Raw genomic sequence first — 13,618 nt, forward strand, 5'->3', positions numbered from 1 at the left:
ATTCAACTTCTCCAATCTCTCTCTCTCTTTACTTCTTTGATTATTTAGATAGAAATCTGATGAAGAACTGAGTTTTTATCTGCCTCTGTTTCATCACTGCTTGAGGTATAACGTGGGAAATATGGTAAAATGCAACTCTTAAGGTGTGACCACATGACCACAAGGTCTGAATTCAATTTAGCCCTTCAGTAAGCTGCCCAATTTCAGGCACAGAACCCACCATGATGCACTACTATTTCGTAATTGTATGGTTGGTTTGAACATTCAACTGTGGGCAAAGCACACTTCCAAGGCAGCTCTAAGATTAGTCATGGATTTACCAGTACCTTTTCTCCATTACCATCACGAAAAATATGAGGGTAACACTCTATTCGTCATTCATTCTAAATTCTGAGAGCCGAACTGAACCCACTGCATCCAAATGTCTTTCACTTTAACCTACACATCTGCAACATCGGCTGCATGCCCTTGAGTCTTAACTCTGACTATTTGCATAATTTACATCATTGCTATGTTCTGACTGCCCATTTGGCAATTCAAGGCAACATGTTTGTTGGATCCTCAATTTCTAGACAATTGTATATCTGCTAGCATCCTTAAGGTATGTGTCTCTACATATTACATGACGTGTTTTACTCTCAGCTTAGACCTCTTTCAGATTTGAAATCTACTCATACGTATCATACTTCTAAGAAAACAGTCACCCCTACACGGATCTGTTTGTTTAACAAACTAATGAATGTTTGCCCTACCTCAAAAGTATCAATCACCTTGCAAGTTTTAATACAAACTGTGATAACCACTGTGATTTTTACCACTCGTGATCTTGTGTTTGTTACTTAGCTCTGCAGTGCTGTTTTTAAAACTGTTTCTTGTTCTATTTTTGTCAGTATATTATGTTTAAAGCATTTGGCTGAACCTTGCACCGCGCATTTCTGAATTAATTGTCAACTATAGCCTTCTGACAATCTCCATTCATAGCCTTGTTATTTCAACTGAAATTGCTTCATCTGTGTGAATCAAATGTGCTAACCTATTAGGAATAGTAAGAACTGCCGATGCTGGAGTCATTTGCTAACCTATTAGACCACCTAGCATTTGCACAATGTAGGGCAGTTTAATATTTGAGCCTTTGGTCCATTGGTCTAATAAATTCTGGTTTCTGGAGTAAAGAAGTCCAAGGGATGACCTGGAAAAGCTATTTATAGTTTGAAATGATTTGATAGAGTAATTGGGAGAGACTGTTTCACATAAGTGGGAATGAGCATGACTAGAGGCCTCAGTATAGAATAGTCACTGAGAAATCCGAAGGAAAGCTGAGAAGATGTACTTGGAATGTTGAAAATCTGGAACTCACTAGCACAGGAAGTGGTTGAAGTGAATGGTGTAAATACATTTAAAGGAAAACTGGGCAAGCATATGGAGGGTTACAGTGATACATTTAGACAAGGAAAGCTGGGAGGAAGCTCAAATGGAGCATATCACCAGCATAGATTGACTCAACCAGTGACTTGTTTCACATCTGTGTATACTGTTTATTGTTACATTGATAGAATCAGAATTTTGCTTTTAGATTCAAATTCTAAATACCTTAAAGAGCACTTATCACATTAAATATAGACAGTTGATTGGATACAACTTAATATAATGACCTTTTCTGAAATTAGTTATTACAACTGAGATGTAACTGTTGAATTAAAAATTAGTTTTGATGGCTAATTGGTGCTCAGTACTTTAGAGGGAATGAGATATCTGTAAGTTGCTGTTATTACAGATATGACTTGGGGACTGCCAGTTAGAGATATTTCTTCCAGATATCCTTTTGATTTTTTTTTTCCCCCAGTGTAAAGTTGCAGAGAATTCTCTGATAGTGAGAGAGTTTTCATAACCTGCACTTGTTAACTAACTTATTAAAGCAACGTGCTGAGAAACTCTGACTCACTATCTCTTTCTTTGAAGGTGGCAGATGGAGCTAATGCAATAGTGCTGGGACAGCTTGGGGAGATTCCCTCTCCACTGGCAATTATCGGAGGAAATTGCACACTCCAGGGTTTTGATCAGGATGGAAATGATCTCTTTTGGACGGTATGGAAACACAAAACTGTGCCGTGATCGAATTCCAGAATTTTGTTAGGAGGCAGGTAGGGGAGGGCACTACTGTAAAGTGCAATATATCCCTTCACCATCACCCATAACAACACTGGGCACCAGAAATGCACTAGCATTCCTTGCAGTTGGTATTACCAAGGTAAAAGCAATAAGAAGTGCATTGTCCCTTTACTTGTCCGTTTTTATTGGGAACATAGGACCAGCTCCCAAAGTATTTACGACATATTTCACTTTAAGAAGATGGTATGCCTTCAGGCCAAATTTCCTGACATTGTTTTTAGTTCTGCAACTTAATCTATATTATCTGGTAGATATAAGTTCTTTTTAAACAAAGGCAATAGTTAAAATTTGATCGATAATGCTATCCCAATCTCCTGCCTGCTTCTAAAGCTTCTTTCATTCACAGTTGAAATGTGTCCCAAATTGGTTTGAATACACTTTACACAACCTGCTTTCAACAGACACTCGTGGGCATATTTAATGGCAATTCAGTTGACTGCTCACTATTGAAGAAGGGTTGAGCAAATGAAGTAATGGCAAATGCTGCACCATTCTGCATTTAACATATGCAATCTAATTTTCTACATGAATGCAGTAGGTTTCAATGAAATAAATCTCACTAAAGTGCCACTGACTGAAAAGCAGTAAGTTATTTGCCCTAGTGATCAGTTTGAGAACCTTCAATGTTTATCACTGTCAAGTGAAATCATTACGGAAGCTCTGATGTTTGTTTCAATTTCGAATGTTTTTCACAAGAATGTTTTCATAAAATGGATCCTTTACTGGTCTATTGCAGAAATACTATATCTGACTAACAACAAACCTTTTAGGACCATGTCAAGCAGCGTGGTCAGATCTCACTGGCTTCAGTTGAAACCGCCATGGTCCTTGTGTAAAGCATAGAAAACCCCATTGCTGCTTTATTGTACTGTACAATTTCCACTGTTACCCTTTGCACTCTTGACTCTAGCAGCAATTATCCAAGTGCAATTGACAACGAATATTGAGATCATCCATTTAGGTACCTCTGCTTCCCAGCCCTCACTCGACTCTTTTCATTGTCCCAAACAAACTCCTTCCCAGCTTCTGCCCTTATGCTGACCCGTACCCCGTACCTTTATTAATATTATTATTATTATCTTCTATTATTGCACCTCATACCATCTCTGAATTAAGCGTTTAGATTTCCACGTGTATCCCTTCCACCCCAGTCCCATTAATAACTAATCATGCTCCCTTGCCATTCTGCATACAAGCTGAAGTTGTAAACAGGCACCCCTCAAGTACAGCCCATTTCTTTCAAACTTCCATCATCTTGCATTTCCTCACAAAACCTACCATTCACCCTTCTATCTGCTACCCTATCTTCAACCTCCCTTTTCTCTCCAATATTTGTCAATATGTTTCGTCTCTAAAGTCTCTGTCACTATTTCATAAACTCTGTTTAAATCACTCCAATCAACATCTGTACCTGCCATAACCAAGACAGCTCTAATTAAAGTCAAAAAGTACATCGTTGTGACATTAATACATTCCCTTTCCTCATCCTCTTCAACCTCTCAGGAACCAATGGCTGGTTGTGACATCACTTACGATGCCACTATTATCCCATCACACAGAAGCTCTTTCTCGTGTCCCATTGACATCATTGGTCTCCGTTGCCTTCTGAAGATGCTTGAATTGAAAATTCCAATCCTTTATATTTATAACCTGCCTCCATAATCTCCTCCAGCCCTCAAGCTGTACTGAGAGTGACTTTTTCTTCAGTTTCCTCTCTTATCTCACCACTGGCAATCATGCCATCAACTGTCTTGCCTCCACACTCTGTGCCCTTTTGCCGTCTTCAAAATTTCGAATGCCCTCTTTAAAACTCACTTAATTGACCAAGTTCTTATTCATCGGTACTAACAACTCTATGTTTTTACTGGTTTTCCATTTTTGTCTGATAATAGCTCTGAAGTGAGTTGGGATATTTAACGTATGTTAAAGGCACTGTATGGATTAATTTTGTTCTACAAATGCAGGTGTGCAAGAATGCTAATGCACGAATGCTAATGCAAACCTAATGTCCAAATCTCCAAAGTATTGTCCTGATTTGGAGCTATCATCCTGACGTGGAGCTGTAATGTCATTCCTTCACTGGGTCCTCATATTCCTTCCCTAAGAACACTGGTTGTATCTGTACTGCATGGGCTGAAGCAATTGAAAAAAGACTCTTCTAATTTTAAAAAAAATCAAAATTCAACCTTCTGTCGAGAAGCTGATAATTTTAAATGTTTCTATGTATTGTCAATATCAATTACATTATATAAATCAAGATGCTTGAAACAGTTCAAGTTGGAAATGCTTGTGTTTTTCACTTAGGTCACTGGGGACAATGTCCGATCACTGGCACTCTGTGACTTTGATGGGGATGGGAAGAAGGAAGTAAGTTTGCACAATTCAATTAAAAAGATTTCTGAACAGGAGAAAAAGAAGTTTATCAATTAAACACATTTGATATGTTACTGGTGAATTAGACATTTTGGGGTAGAGATATCTGGGCATTACAAAATTTGCTGTATTGATATGCATGTTTGTTCAGTCATACCTTTTAACTATCTCATTCTTGGACATCCCAGTGCTAAGTACTATCTCTGACTAAAGCAGTGAGGGCATGTAAACTGAAACTGGGGCAGTCAGTTAATTTCCCAGGCCAATGAAAAGACTTCTCAACATACCGGAACAAATATGATGCTTTACAACTGACACGTTTTAATGCTTTTCACAGCTTCTGGCAGGTTCAGAAGACTTTGACATCAGGGTCTTCAAAGAAGATGAAATAATGGCAGAAATATCAGAGACCGAGGTAAGGAGGATTCCCTTTAAGTTGTGACAACGAAGTATTGAACCTATCTGAAGTTGCCATGACTGCGGATGGAAGAAACTTGAAAGGGAGAATAGAAAATTTAGCCTTCGGTATCGTGGACTGTCGTGAGAATGAAGCGTATTAAGATGTTAAGTTTTTCTGTCAGTGTTGCTTTGGAAAAGCTGCTGCAGGTGCCAAGGCTAATTTATGATTCAGCTATTGCTTGGACATAAGTGGTTGCTGCTGCACAGTGACAAACTCAACCAAGGTCAAGAACTCCTTCATTTAAAATGTCACTTCCATTAATTGTTATGATTGTTGAAAGGTACAGCAGATTGAAAACCAAACAGAGGCCAGTGCATAATGTGATTAAAACAGTAGTTCTAACGGTCAGAAGGACGTTCACAGATCCAATAATAACAGCAATTAATGTTTAATGTTCTTAGTGAATTGCTTTTAGCATCATTGAAGAATGTATCTGAGATACCAGTATCTAATGGTATTGGTTGTGTTGAACATGTACATTGTAAGTAAGTTGGTTATTGTTATTTCCATGTAAAAATCAATTACAGTTTTCACCTGGCTCAGATTACTGGACTAGTGATCCGGGACCCAGACTGGTGCTGGATACAGAAGTTTAAATCTGACTGGCAGTTGGGAAAGTTTAAATTCAACTAATAATCTAGAATAAAAGGCTAGTTTCTATATGATGATTGTGAAACGACAAAATTGTCATAAAAGACTCACCTGGACACTAATGTCTCATTGGTTGGAAATCTGCAGCCCACAATCTGGCCAGTATTTGATAATGAACTCTCAGTTTTGTGGTTAGCTCTTGCATGCCCTCTGAAATGGGCTAAGACACCACGGTCTGTATCAAACTGCTACAGAAAAAGCAAATAAGAATAAAACTGGATGGAACACCCAGCATGGACCTAGTTAACAGAGAAATTGATCATAAGAGTAAGATGTAATTTTTCATTTACACAGGGCATTGGCGAAGCCACATCTCGAATACAATGTGCAGTTTCAAGTATTATTTACAGGAAGAATGTAAATGTTTTGGAGGCAATTCAGAGGAGGTTCATTAGATTTTTGATGCTTAGAATGAAGGGGTTATCATACAAGGAAGACTTGAACAGGATGGTCTTATTTTCAGTGGAGTTTAAAAGCGTGTGGAGTGATTTGATTAAAAGTATAGAAGATCCTGAACAGCCCTAACAAGATGGGGGAGTCTCGAACTAGAAATCATTGTTTTAAAATTAGGAGTCATCCTTTTAGGACAAAGATGAGGAAAACTCTTTTTCTCTCAGAAGATTTAGAAACATTGAAAATCTCTACCTTGAAGGTGGCAGAGGAGGGACCACTGAGTAGCTTTGAGGTGGAGATTGCTATATTTTTGTGAGGCAAGATAATCAAGTATTATAGAGTAGTCGGGAATGTGGAATTCAAAATAAATGGATCGCCCATGATCTAAGTGAATGGCAGAACCAACTCAAGAGGATGAAAAGGCCTACTTCTGCCCCTAAATCATATATATGTAGCAAGACAGCCACATCTCTCTGTACCTTCGAGTTCTGCATTCTCTCTCCATTCATTAAATATGCTGCTTTTGTAGTCTCCCTGCCATATAGTTTACAAGTTCATACTTTCCTGCATTATACTGACTCCATCTGTCAAATGTTTGCCTGTTCACTTAATTTGTTAATATTCCATTTCAGGTGCCCTCTTCACAACCTACTTTCCTACTGAACATTGTGTCATCAGCTAGTTTAGCAACTATAACTCTGATCCTTCCATCAAAGTCATTAATTTAAATTGTAAATAGTTTAAAGTCCAATACCGATCCCTGTGGCAATCCACTTGACAAAGCTTGCTAACCCAAAAATGACCCATTTACAGTACATCTGCCTTTGTTTCTTTTTAGCTCACCAATTCTGTATCTGCAGTGTTACGCTAGCTCCTATGCCAAGAGCTCTTAATTTGCATAACAACCTTTGACACAGCTCTTTGTCAGATGCCTTCTGGATACCAAAATGCAGCACCTCTGTGATTTCCCTTTAATCCACACTGCTTGTTACTTCCTCAAAAAATGCTCCGATGTTAGTCAAATATGATTTCCCTTTTACTTAATGGTGTTGACTCTGAAAATCTCAGTACAATAAGACAAAGTGCCCAATAATATCCTCCTGAAGAATAGATTCCAGTAATTACTTATGACAGATCAAAATCTATCTGGTCTGCAGCTTCTTGTTATCTGTTTTTGCACTATCTTGAAAGTCACATGTGCTATTTTCCAATATGACAGGATCTTTGCAGAATACAAAGACTTTGGGGAAAATCAAAGCCAATGCCTCTAGCATTTTATCAGACACATTTTTAAAGACCCTAGGATGAAATTTAGATTTCAATATAGAAGGGTTGATTAGTAAGGTTGTGGATAATAGGAAACTTGGTGGGCTGGTAGATAATAAGGAGGATAGCCTTAAATTACAGAATAGAGATGGGCTGATCAGTGTCAAATTGAATTCAGTTTGGACAATTGTGAAGTGATGGACTTGGGCAGGACAAACCAGGCAAAGGAATATATGAAGAAGGGTAGGATCCTGGAAAGCACCAAGGATCAGCAGGTCCTTGCTCTGCCTGTCTGCCAGTCCCTTAAGGGACCCTTGGGAACCCTGCAGCCCAATGGTATCAATGTGGACTTCACCAGCTTCAAAATCTCCCCTTCCCCCACCGCATCCCAAAACCAGCCCAGTTTGTCCCCTCCCCCCACTGCATCACACAACCAGCGCAACACATGCCCTCCCCCCACTGCATCCCAAAACCAGCCCAGACTGTCTCTGCCTCCCTAAACTGTTCTTCCTCTCACCCATCCCTTCCTCCAACCTCAAGCCGCACCTCCATCTCCTACCTACTAACCTCATCCCACCTCCTTGACCTGTCCGTCTTCGCTGGACTGACCTATCCCCTCCTTACCTCTCCACCTATCTTCTTTTGTCTCCATTTTTGGTCCGCCTCCCCCTCTCTCCCTATTTATTCCAGAACCCTCACCCCATCCCCCTCTCTGATGAAGGGTCTAGGCCCGAAACGTCAGCTTTTGTGCTCCTGAGATGCTGCTTGGCCTGCTGTGTTCATCCAGCTTCACACTTTATTATCTTGGATTCTCCAGCATCTGCAGTTCCCATTATCTCCGAGAATACGGGCAGTGCCCAGTTTACTCTGCAACGTCCTCCTGACTAACATCCTCATATCTCATAGAGAATTCAAGCAGCAATCTGACATAGTTATACTGAGCATCATATCTCCTCCGTAATCACCCTTGGTATGTCCTATCTCACCACGAAATAAGACCCACCTGAAGGGTGGCACAGAATCCAGGAAGTCTGAGGTGAGAAAATCCCCTCCTGACTCCCCATGGTCTTCCAATCATCCATAAAGCACAGGTTAGGAGTATGGTGAAATACTGTCCACTAGCATCAAAGTCTGTAGCTCTAGTCTTGCTCAAGAAGTTTGAACCATCTAAGACAAAGGGTTCTGCTTGATCACCATCTTACTTCCTAACTTAAACATTAATTTTCATTATTGCTGACACGTGTAGCTGTCTGCCGCATTCTGCAAGACATATAGCAGCACAACTCGTCATCTTTGTCAGCATCATCTAAAGCTGCTGCTGCTGCCCAGAAGGACAAGAACAGCAGATGTGGGGGATTGCCACCATTGGCAAGTTTCCCTCCAAGGTACACATCATTCTAGCTTGGAAATATCTCACCACTCCTTCACTTTTTGCCTGTCAAACCCCTGGAGTTGCTTTTCAGTTGATATTTTGGGTGTTTCTACAACACTTGGGCAAAATGGTGGCTCCTCACTTCTTTAACAAGGGCAGTTAGAGTGGAAAATTAATGCTGGCCCTGTCAGCTATGATCAGATCCCGAGAATGAATTAAGAACAATGTTTTTACTGTATGAAGTTGCAAAGCTAGCGTACAAGCAACATGCTGCTAGATCATGGAAATCAATAGCTAACAAAGGATTGAGATTAATTTTGTCATGATTCTGCCCTTAACCTCCCATCAACTCTGTGTTGAAACCTTGCCTTGATCATCGAAAATGGTTCCATTTTTTACCTCTGTCAAGTACCTCATTAAACCATGACTATTTTCAACTTTATTTTGATGCAAAGTACATCAAACGTTTTGGGTTTTCCTTTCTCAGACAATCACAGCACTGTGCCATATGCATGGGAGTCGGTTTGGGTATGCCCTGGCAAATGGCACTGTTGGAGTTTATGACCGGGCTACACGCTACTGGAGAATTAAGGTATATGTAAATTGTGCGGTTTATGCTGACAAACCTCTACTAAGCGAACAAATGCATTGGCTATAGCATACCCCTGTCCCTATTTCTTATGGTCTTATGACATCTGGTAACAGAAATTTATACATATCTTGCGAGCTATCAGAGACAAAGTGCAAACATTAATAATCACTTGCTATTGTTACCGGGTAGAAAAGTAACTTTAGATTAGATTCCCTACAGTATGGAAACAGGCCCTTCGGCCCAACAAGTCCACCCCACGCCTTGGGGCATCCCACCCAGACCCATCCCACTCTAACCCTCAAATCCCAGAACACTATGGACAATTTAGCATTGCCAATCCACCTAGCCTGCACATCTTTGGACTCGGGGGGGGGGGGGGGAAACCGGAGCACCTGGAGGAAACCCACGCAGACACGGGGAGAATGTGCAGACTCCACACAGACAGCTACCTGAGGCTGGAATCGAACCCGGGTCTCTGGTGCTGTGATGCTGCAGTGCCAACCACTGAGCCACCATGCCACCCAAAAAGTTACCACTAATTGTAAAAACAATCTTGACATTTTGATTTTTTACTTGCATGCAGCCTATTGCACTTATAACTGACCTGTTTTGCACATTTCATTTCTTACAGTCTAAAAATCATGCCATGAGTATTCATGCTTTTGATTTGAACTCAGATGGTGTTTGTGAGTTAATCACTGGCTGGTCAAATGGGAAGGTGAGTCATTGATGTTTATTTAGTGCAATTAATGGGAGAGGTATAGTGGTGACTGTTGAATGGCTAGCAGATGATTTTAATTTAGCAATTCATGGTGAGATAATATTGTATTTTAATACTCCGTGAGAAAAGCTTGAATAACCTCTGTAACTTGATGCCACGTTTGAATACCAGTTACCTGATGTTTATTATGTACACTTTTAATTGAGGCTATTTATCGCCATCAGATGTTTAGTGCTTTGTGACATGGGATTTGTCAGCTTTGATTCAGCATCTTATGGAAGAATAGAATAATGATTAATGGTTATGTGACAATTAGGACAGTTATGTGACATTATAGTTCAAATTTGCTTGATATAATTGGACTGTGGCATATGACCTGGTACAATATAGGGTCATATGTGACACAGTTGGACTGTAACATGCAGTCTGGTATGATATAATTGAGCAGGCTCAGGGCCAAAAGATGGGCCATTGATTGGGGGTGCTAACCTGGTCTGACTATAGCATAATTGTTACTGCTGACTTACTTGAATTACAGAATGCTTTACCCTCTTCATATTACTAGTAATGATCTAGTCAGGCTATTGGCCTACAGGATTGCTTTAAAGCAGTCTAGGCTAATCTAAGTATTTCTGTTCACAACTATTGAGGAAGAAGGTGAGTTTCCAAAAGAGAGTGCACAGAAGATTTACCAAAATGACTTCAGTCATGAGGGATTTTATTTGAAAGGGGAAGTTAGAGAAACTGTGATTGTTCTCCTTGGAGCAAAAGAGATTGATAATACATTTGACATGATATGACAGATTTTATCAAAGCAGACAAAGAAAAGTTATTCCTAATAGTTGATGGTACAAGGGTAAGGGAACATTTACTTAAGGTTTTGGACCAGAGAAGTAGGTGGATATGCCAAGAAAAGGTGTTTATATATAATGAGGAGTGATAGTGATTTGAAACTCAGTACCGATGAAGGTGGTGGAAAGGGAGATGATTAATCACTTCAAAAGGACACTGCATGGGTACTTAATGGAATAAATATGCACAAATGTGTGTGAATAGAGCTTGAGAATTCGACTTACTGGTTACTCTGTAGAGTCAGCATGAATTTGTTGTGCTGAATAGCCTCCACTGTGCTATTAGGAATCTATGGGCTGAATGGTGGGCCTGTCAACCAGTTGCTGAAACCTGGTGTCAATCTCTGTCAGCCTTCTTTTTTGTTTTATTCTCTCACAGGATGTGGGTGTTACTGGCTGAGCCAGTATTTATTGTCCAACCCTTGTGCTTGTGAAGGTGCCTTCTCGAGGCGGTTCATTTCAGACTAAGACAGAGCAGACATGTCTCCTGCTCTTCACTGGACCAAGGAGTTCAGTTAACCTTCACCCCCCCTACCAACCTCTTGTCCCCATTAATTTTGTTCATGCTTCATTATTTATTACCAGGATTGCGCAGGAGTTTGAGGGGTGACCATACAGAGGTTTATAAATTCATGAGGGGCATGGATAAGCTGAATAGCAAAGGTCTTCTCCCTAGAGTGCGTGAGTTTAAAACTAGGGGACGTATTTTTAAGGTGAGTGGAGAGAGATTTAAAAGGGGCAACTTTTTCCACACAGACCATGGTTCACATATGGAATGAACTGCCAGAGGAAGTGGGAGATACGAGTACAGTTACAATATTTAAGAGGCATTTGGATAGGTACCTGTAATGGAAAGGTTTGGAAGGATATGGGCCAAATATTGGCAAGTGGGACTAGTTAATTTTCGGAAACTTGGCTGGCATGGACACATTGGACCAAAGGGTCTGTTTCCGTGCTGTATGACACTATGAATATCAAGGAAAGGAAATTATAACACAGTTGTGGTCTGCTTTTGAAGACAGGAGGACATGGACAAGATGTGTTGCAGTACTGGGTCACCAGACCCATAATGTTAACTCTGTTCTTTTTCTTCACTGATGTTGCCAGACCTGCAGAGCTTTTCCAACAACTTTGTTTTTGTTCCTGATTTACAACATCCGCAGTTTTTTCAGTTTTTAAGATTTGTTGCAATACAGGCTGCCTGCAGCAAAAGCTGTATGATCTTTGAACAACTTGGAGACAAAGTCTCTGAACACTGTAGACCACTTTGGAGAACAGGGCTTACCTAAATGTGGGATTGCTAGATTGGGAGACAATGAGTCAGTTTTGAGTCAGGCAGGAAATATCTTTTGAAGAGTGCTTGGGGGCCATTATGCAGTTAAGACAAAAGAGCATGAAATGGGAAAATTCTGCCACTGGGAATGTGACAAAAACCTGAACTGTAACCAATATAAAAATATTGTGAAGGGAACTTAAAAAAAAAACCGAACAACATTGCCAAGTACTCCTAAGCCAGGGATGATGTAACAGAAAGGAACATTAGGAAGATGACTATCAAATTGCCCAGCATAAGTGGGAAGGTCACAAATGTCATATCCAAATTAAGGCTTTATAAACAAAGGATAGAATTGTGCTTTTCAAATTTATCAGTCACAGAACTGAATAAATAAGTGGTTAAAACTAAGATAACCGTCGGAAATGAGAGGCTGCATGAAGTCATTACTTTGGGCCTGTCTGAGAATGATCAGAATGTCCCTGCTGTACTGTGCAATGTGCAGGAGAATTAGTTTTCTGCACAGGTAAACTGCAGACAAGCCATTTGGATCTATAGGCTTTACAGACAACAGGAATCAGTCAATCAGTTCATTAGCAGGTCCTGCAATTTATTTTGGAAGCCAAGTTGTCTCAATGGATAATAGAGCTAATCATAACTTCAATGCAGATCAAAGCTTCCAAGGAAGACCTTTTGGAGAAAAAGAAAGGTCTCAATATGGTCAGACTGCTAAAAGGCAGCAGAAAATATGAATTCAGTTGCTGAACAATAATACCAAGTATTGGTTGCAGCTACCAGTACCAGCAGAGTAGCCAAGATGCAGAAACTAAACAAGCAACGTGAGAAGGGGCAGCACGGTGGCTCAGTCGTTAGCACTCCTGCCTCTCGGTGCCAAGGACCCAGATTCGATTCCAACCTCGGACAACTGCCTGTATGGAGTTTGCACGTTCATCCTGTGCCTGCTTTGGTTTCCACCGGGTGCTCCAGTTTCCTCCTACAGTCCAGAGATGTGCAAGTTAGGTGGAATGCCCAAAGTGTTTAGGGATGTGTAGGTTAGGTGCATTAGCCATGGGAAATGCAGGGTTATCGGCATAGGGTAGGGGAATAGGTCTGGATGGGATGCCCTCCAGAGGGTCAATGTGGACTTGTTGGGCAAAATGGCCTGTTTCCCTACTCTGGGGATTCCATGATTCTATCTATTTTTAGGTATGGTATCCTGCACCCACTGTTAGCTGTCCTCTGCTCCAAGGCTTTTCACATTCTGTGGCATAAGAGAATATTGGGTTCACCATTGCAGGAAACCTGGTCCTGGAGATGCAGCCAGAAATTACAATAAAATAAGACTATTAGATATAGGAGCAAAATTAGACCCTTCATCCCATTGTGTCTGATCCGCAATTCAAACATGGCTGATGTGTTTCTCAATCCTGTTCTAGTGCCTTCTCCCCCTAGCCTTTGAAAGTCTTACTAATCAGTAGCCTGTCTATCACTGTCTTG

At 40.5% G+C, this 13,618-nt stretch overlaps 1 protein-coding gene across 4 annotated transcripts in view; it reads left to right on the plus strand.

Moving 5' to 3' along the window:
• bbs2 (Bardet-Biedl syndrome 2) overlaps nucleotides 1-13,618 on the plus strand; it is a 64,289-nt gene that overhangs the window by 12,761 nt on the left and 37,910 nt on the right. For 2 of the 4 annotated variants that reach the window (XM_059651597.1, XM_059651598.1), the window contains exons 4-8: nucleotides 1,960-2,085; nucleotides 4,474-4,536; nucleotides 4,880-4,957; nucleotides 9,172-9,276; nucleotides 9,908-9,994. In XM_059651597.1, coding sequence (XP_059507580.1) covers nucleotides 1,960-2,085; nucleotides 4,474-4,536; nucleotides 4,880-4,957; nucleotides 9,172-9,276; nucleotides 9,908-9,994 — 459 coding nt within the window. The remainder of the gene's footprint in view (nucleotides 1-1,959; nucleotides 2,086-4,473; nucleotides 4,537-4,879; nucleotides 4,958-9,171; nucleotides 9,277-9,907; nucleotides 9,995-13,618) is intronic. The other 2 variants (XM_059651599.1, XM_059651600.1) reach the window with 2 other exon arrangements.

This window comes from Stegostoma tigrinum, chromosome 16 (genome assembly GCF_030684315.1).
Source record: "Stegostoma tigrinum isolate sSteTig4 chromosome 16, sSteTig4.hap1, whole genome shotgun sequence".
Taxonomy (NCBI): Eukaryota; Metazoa; Chordata; class Chondrichthyes; order Orectolobiformes; family Stegostomatidae; genus Stegostoma; species Stegostoma tigrinum.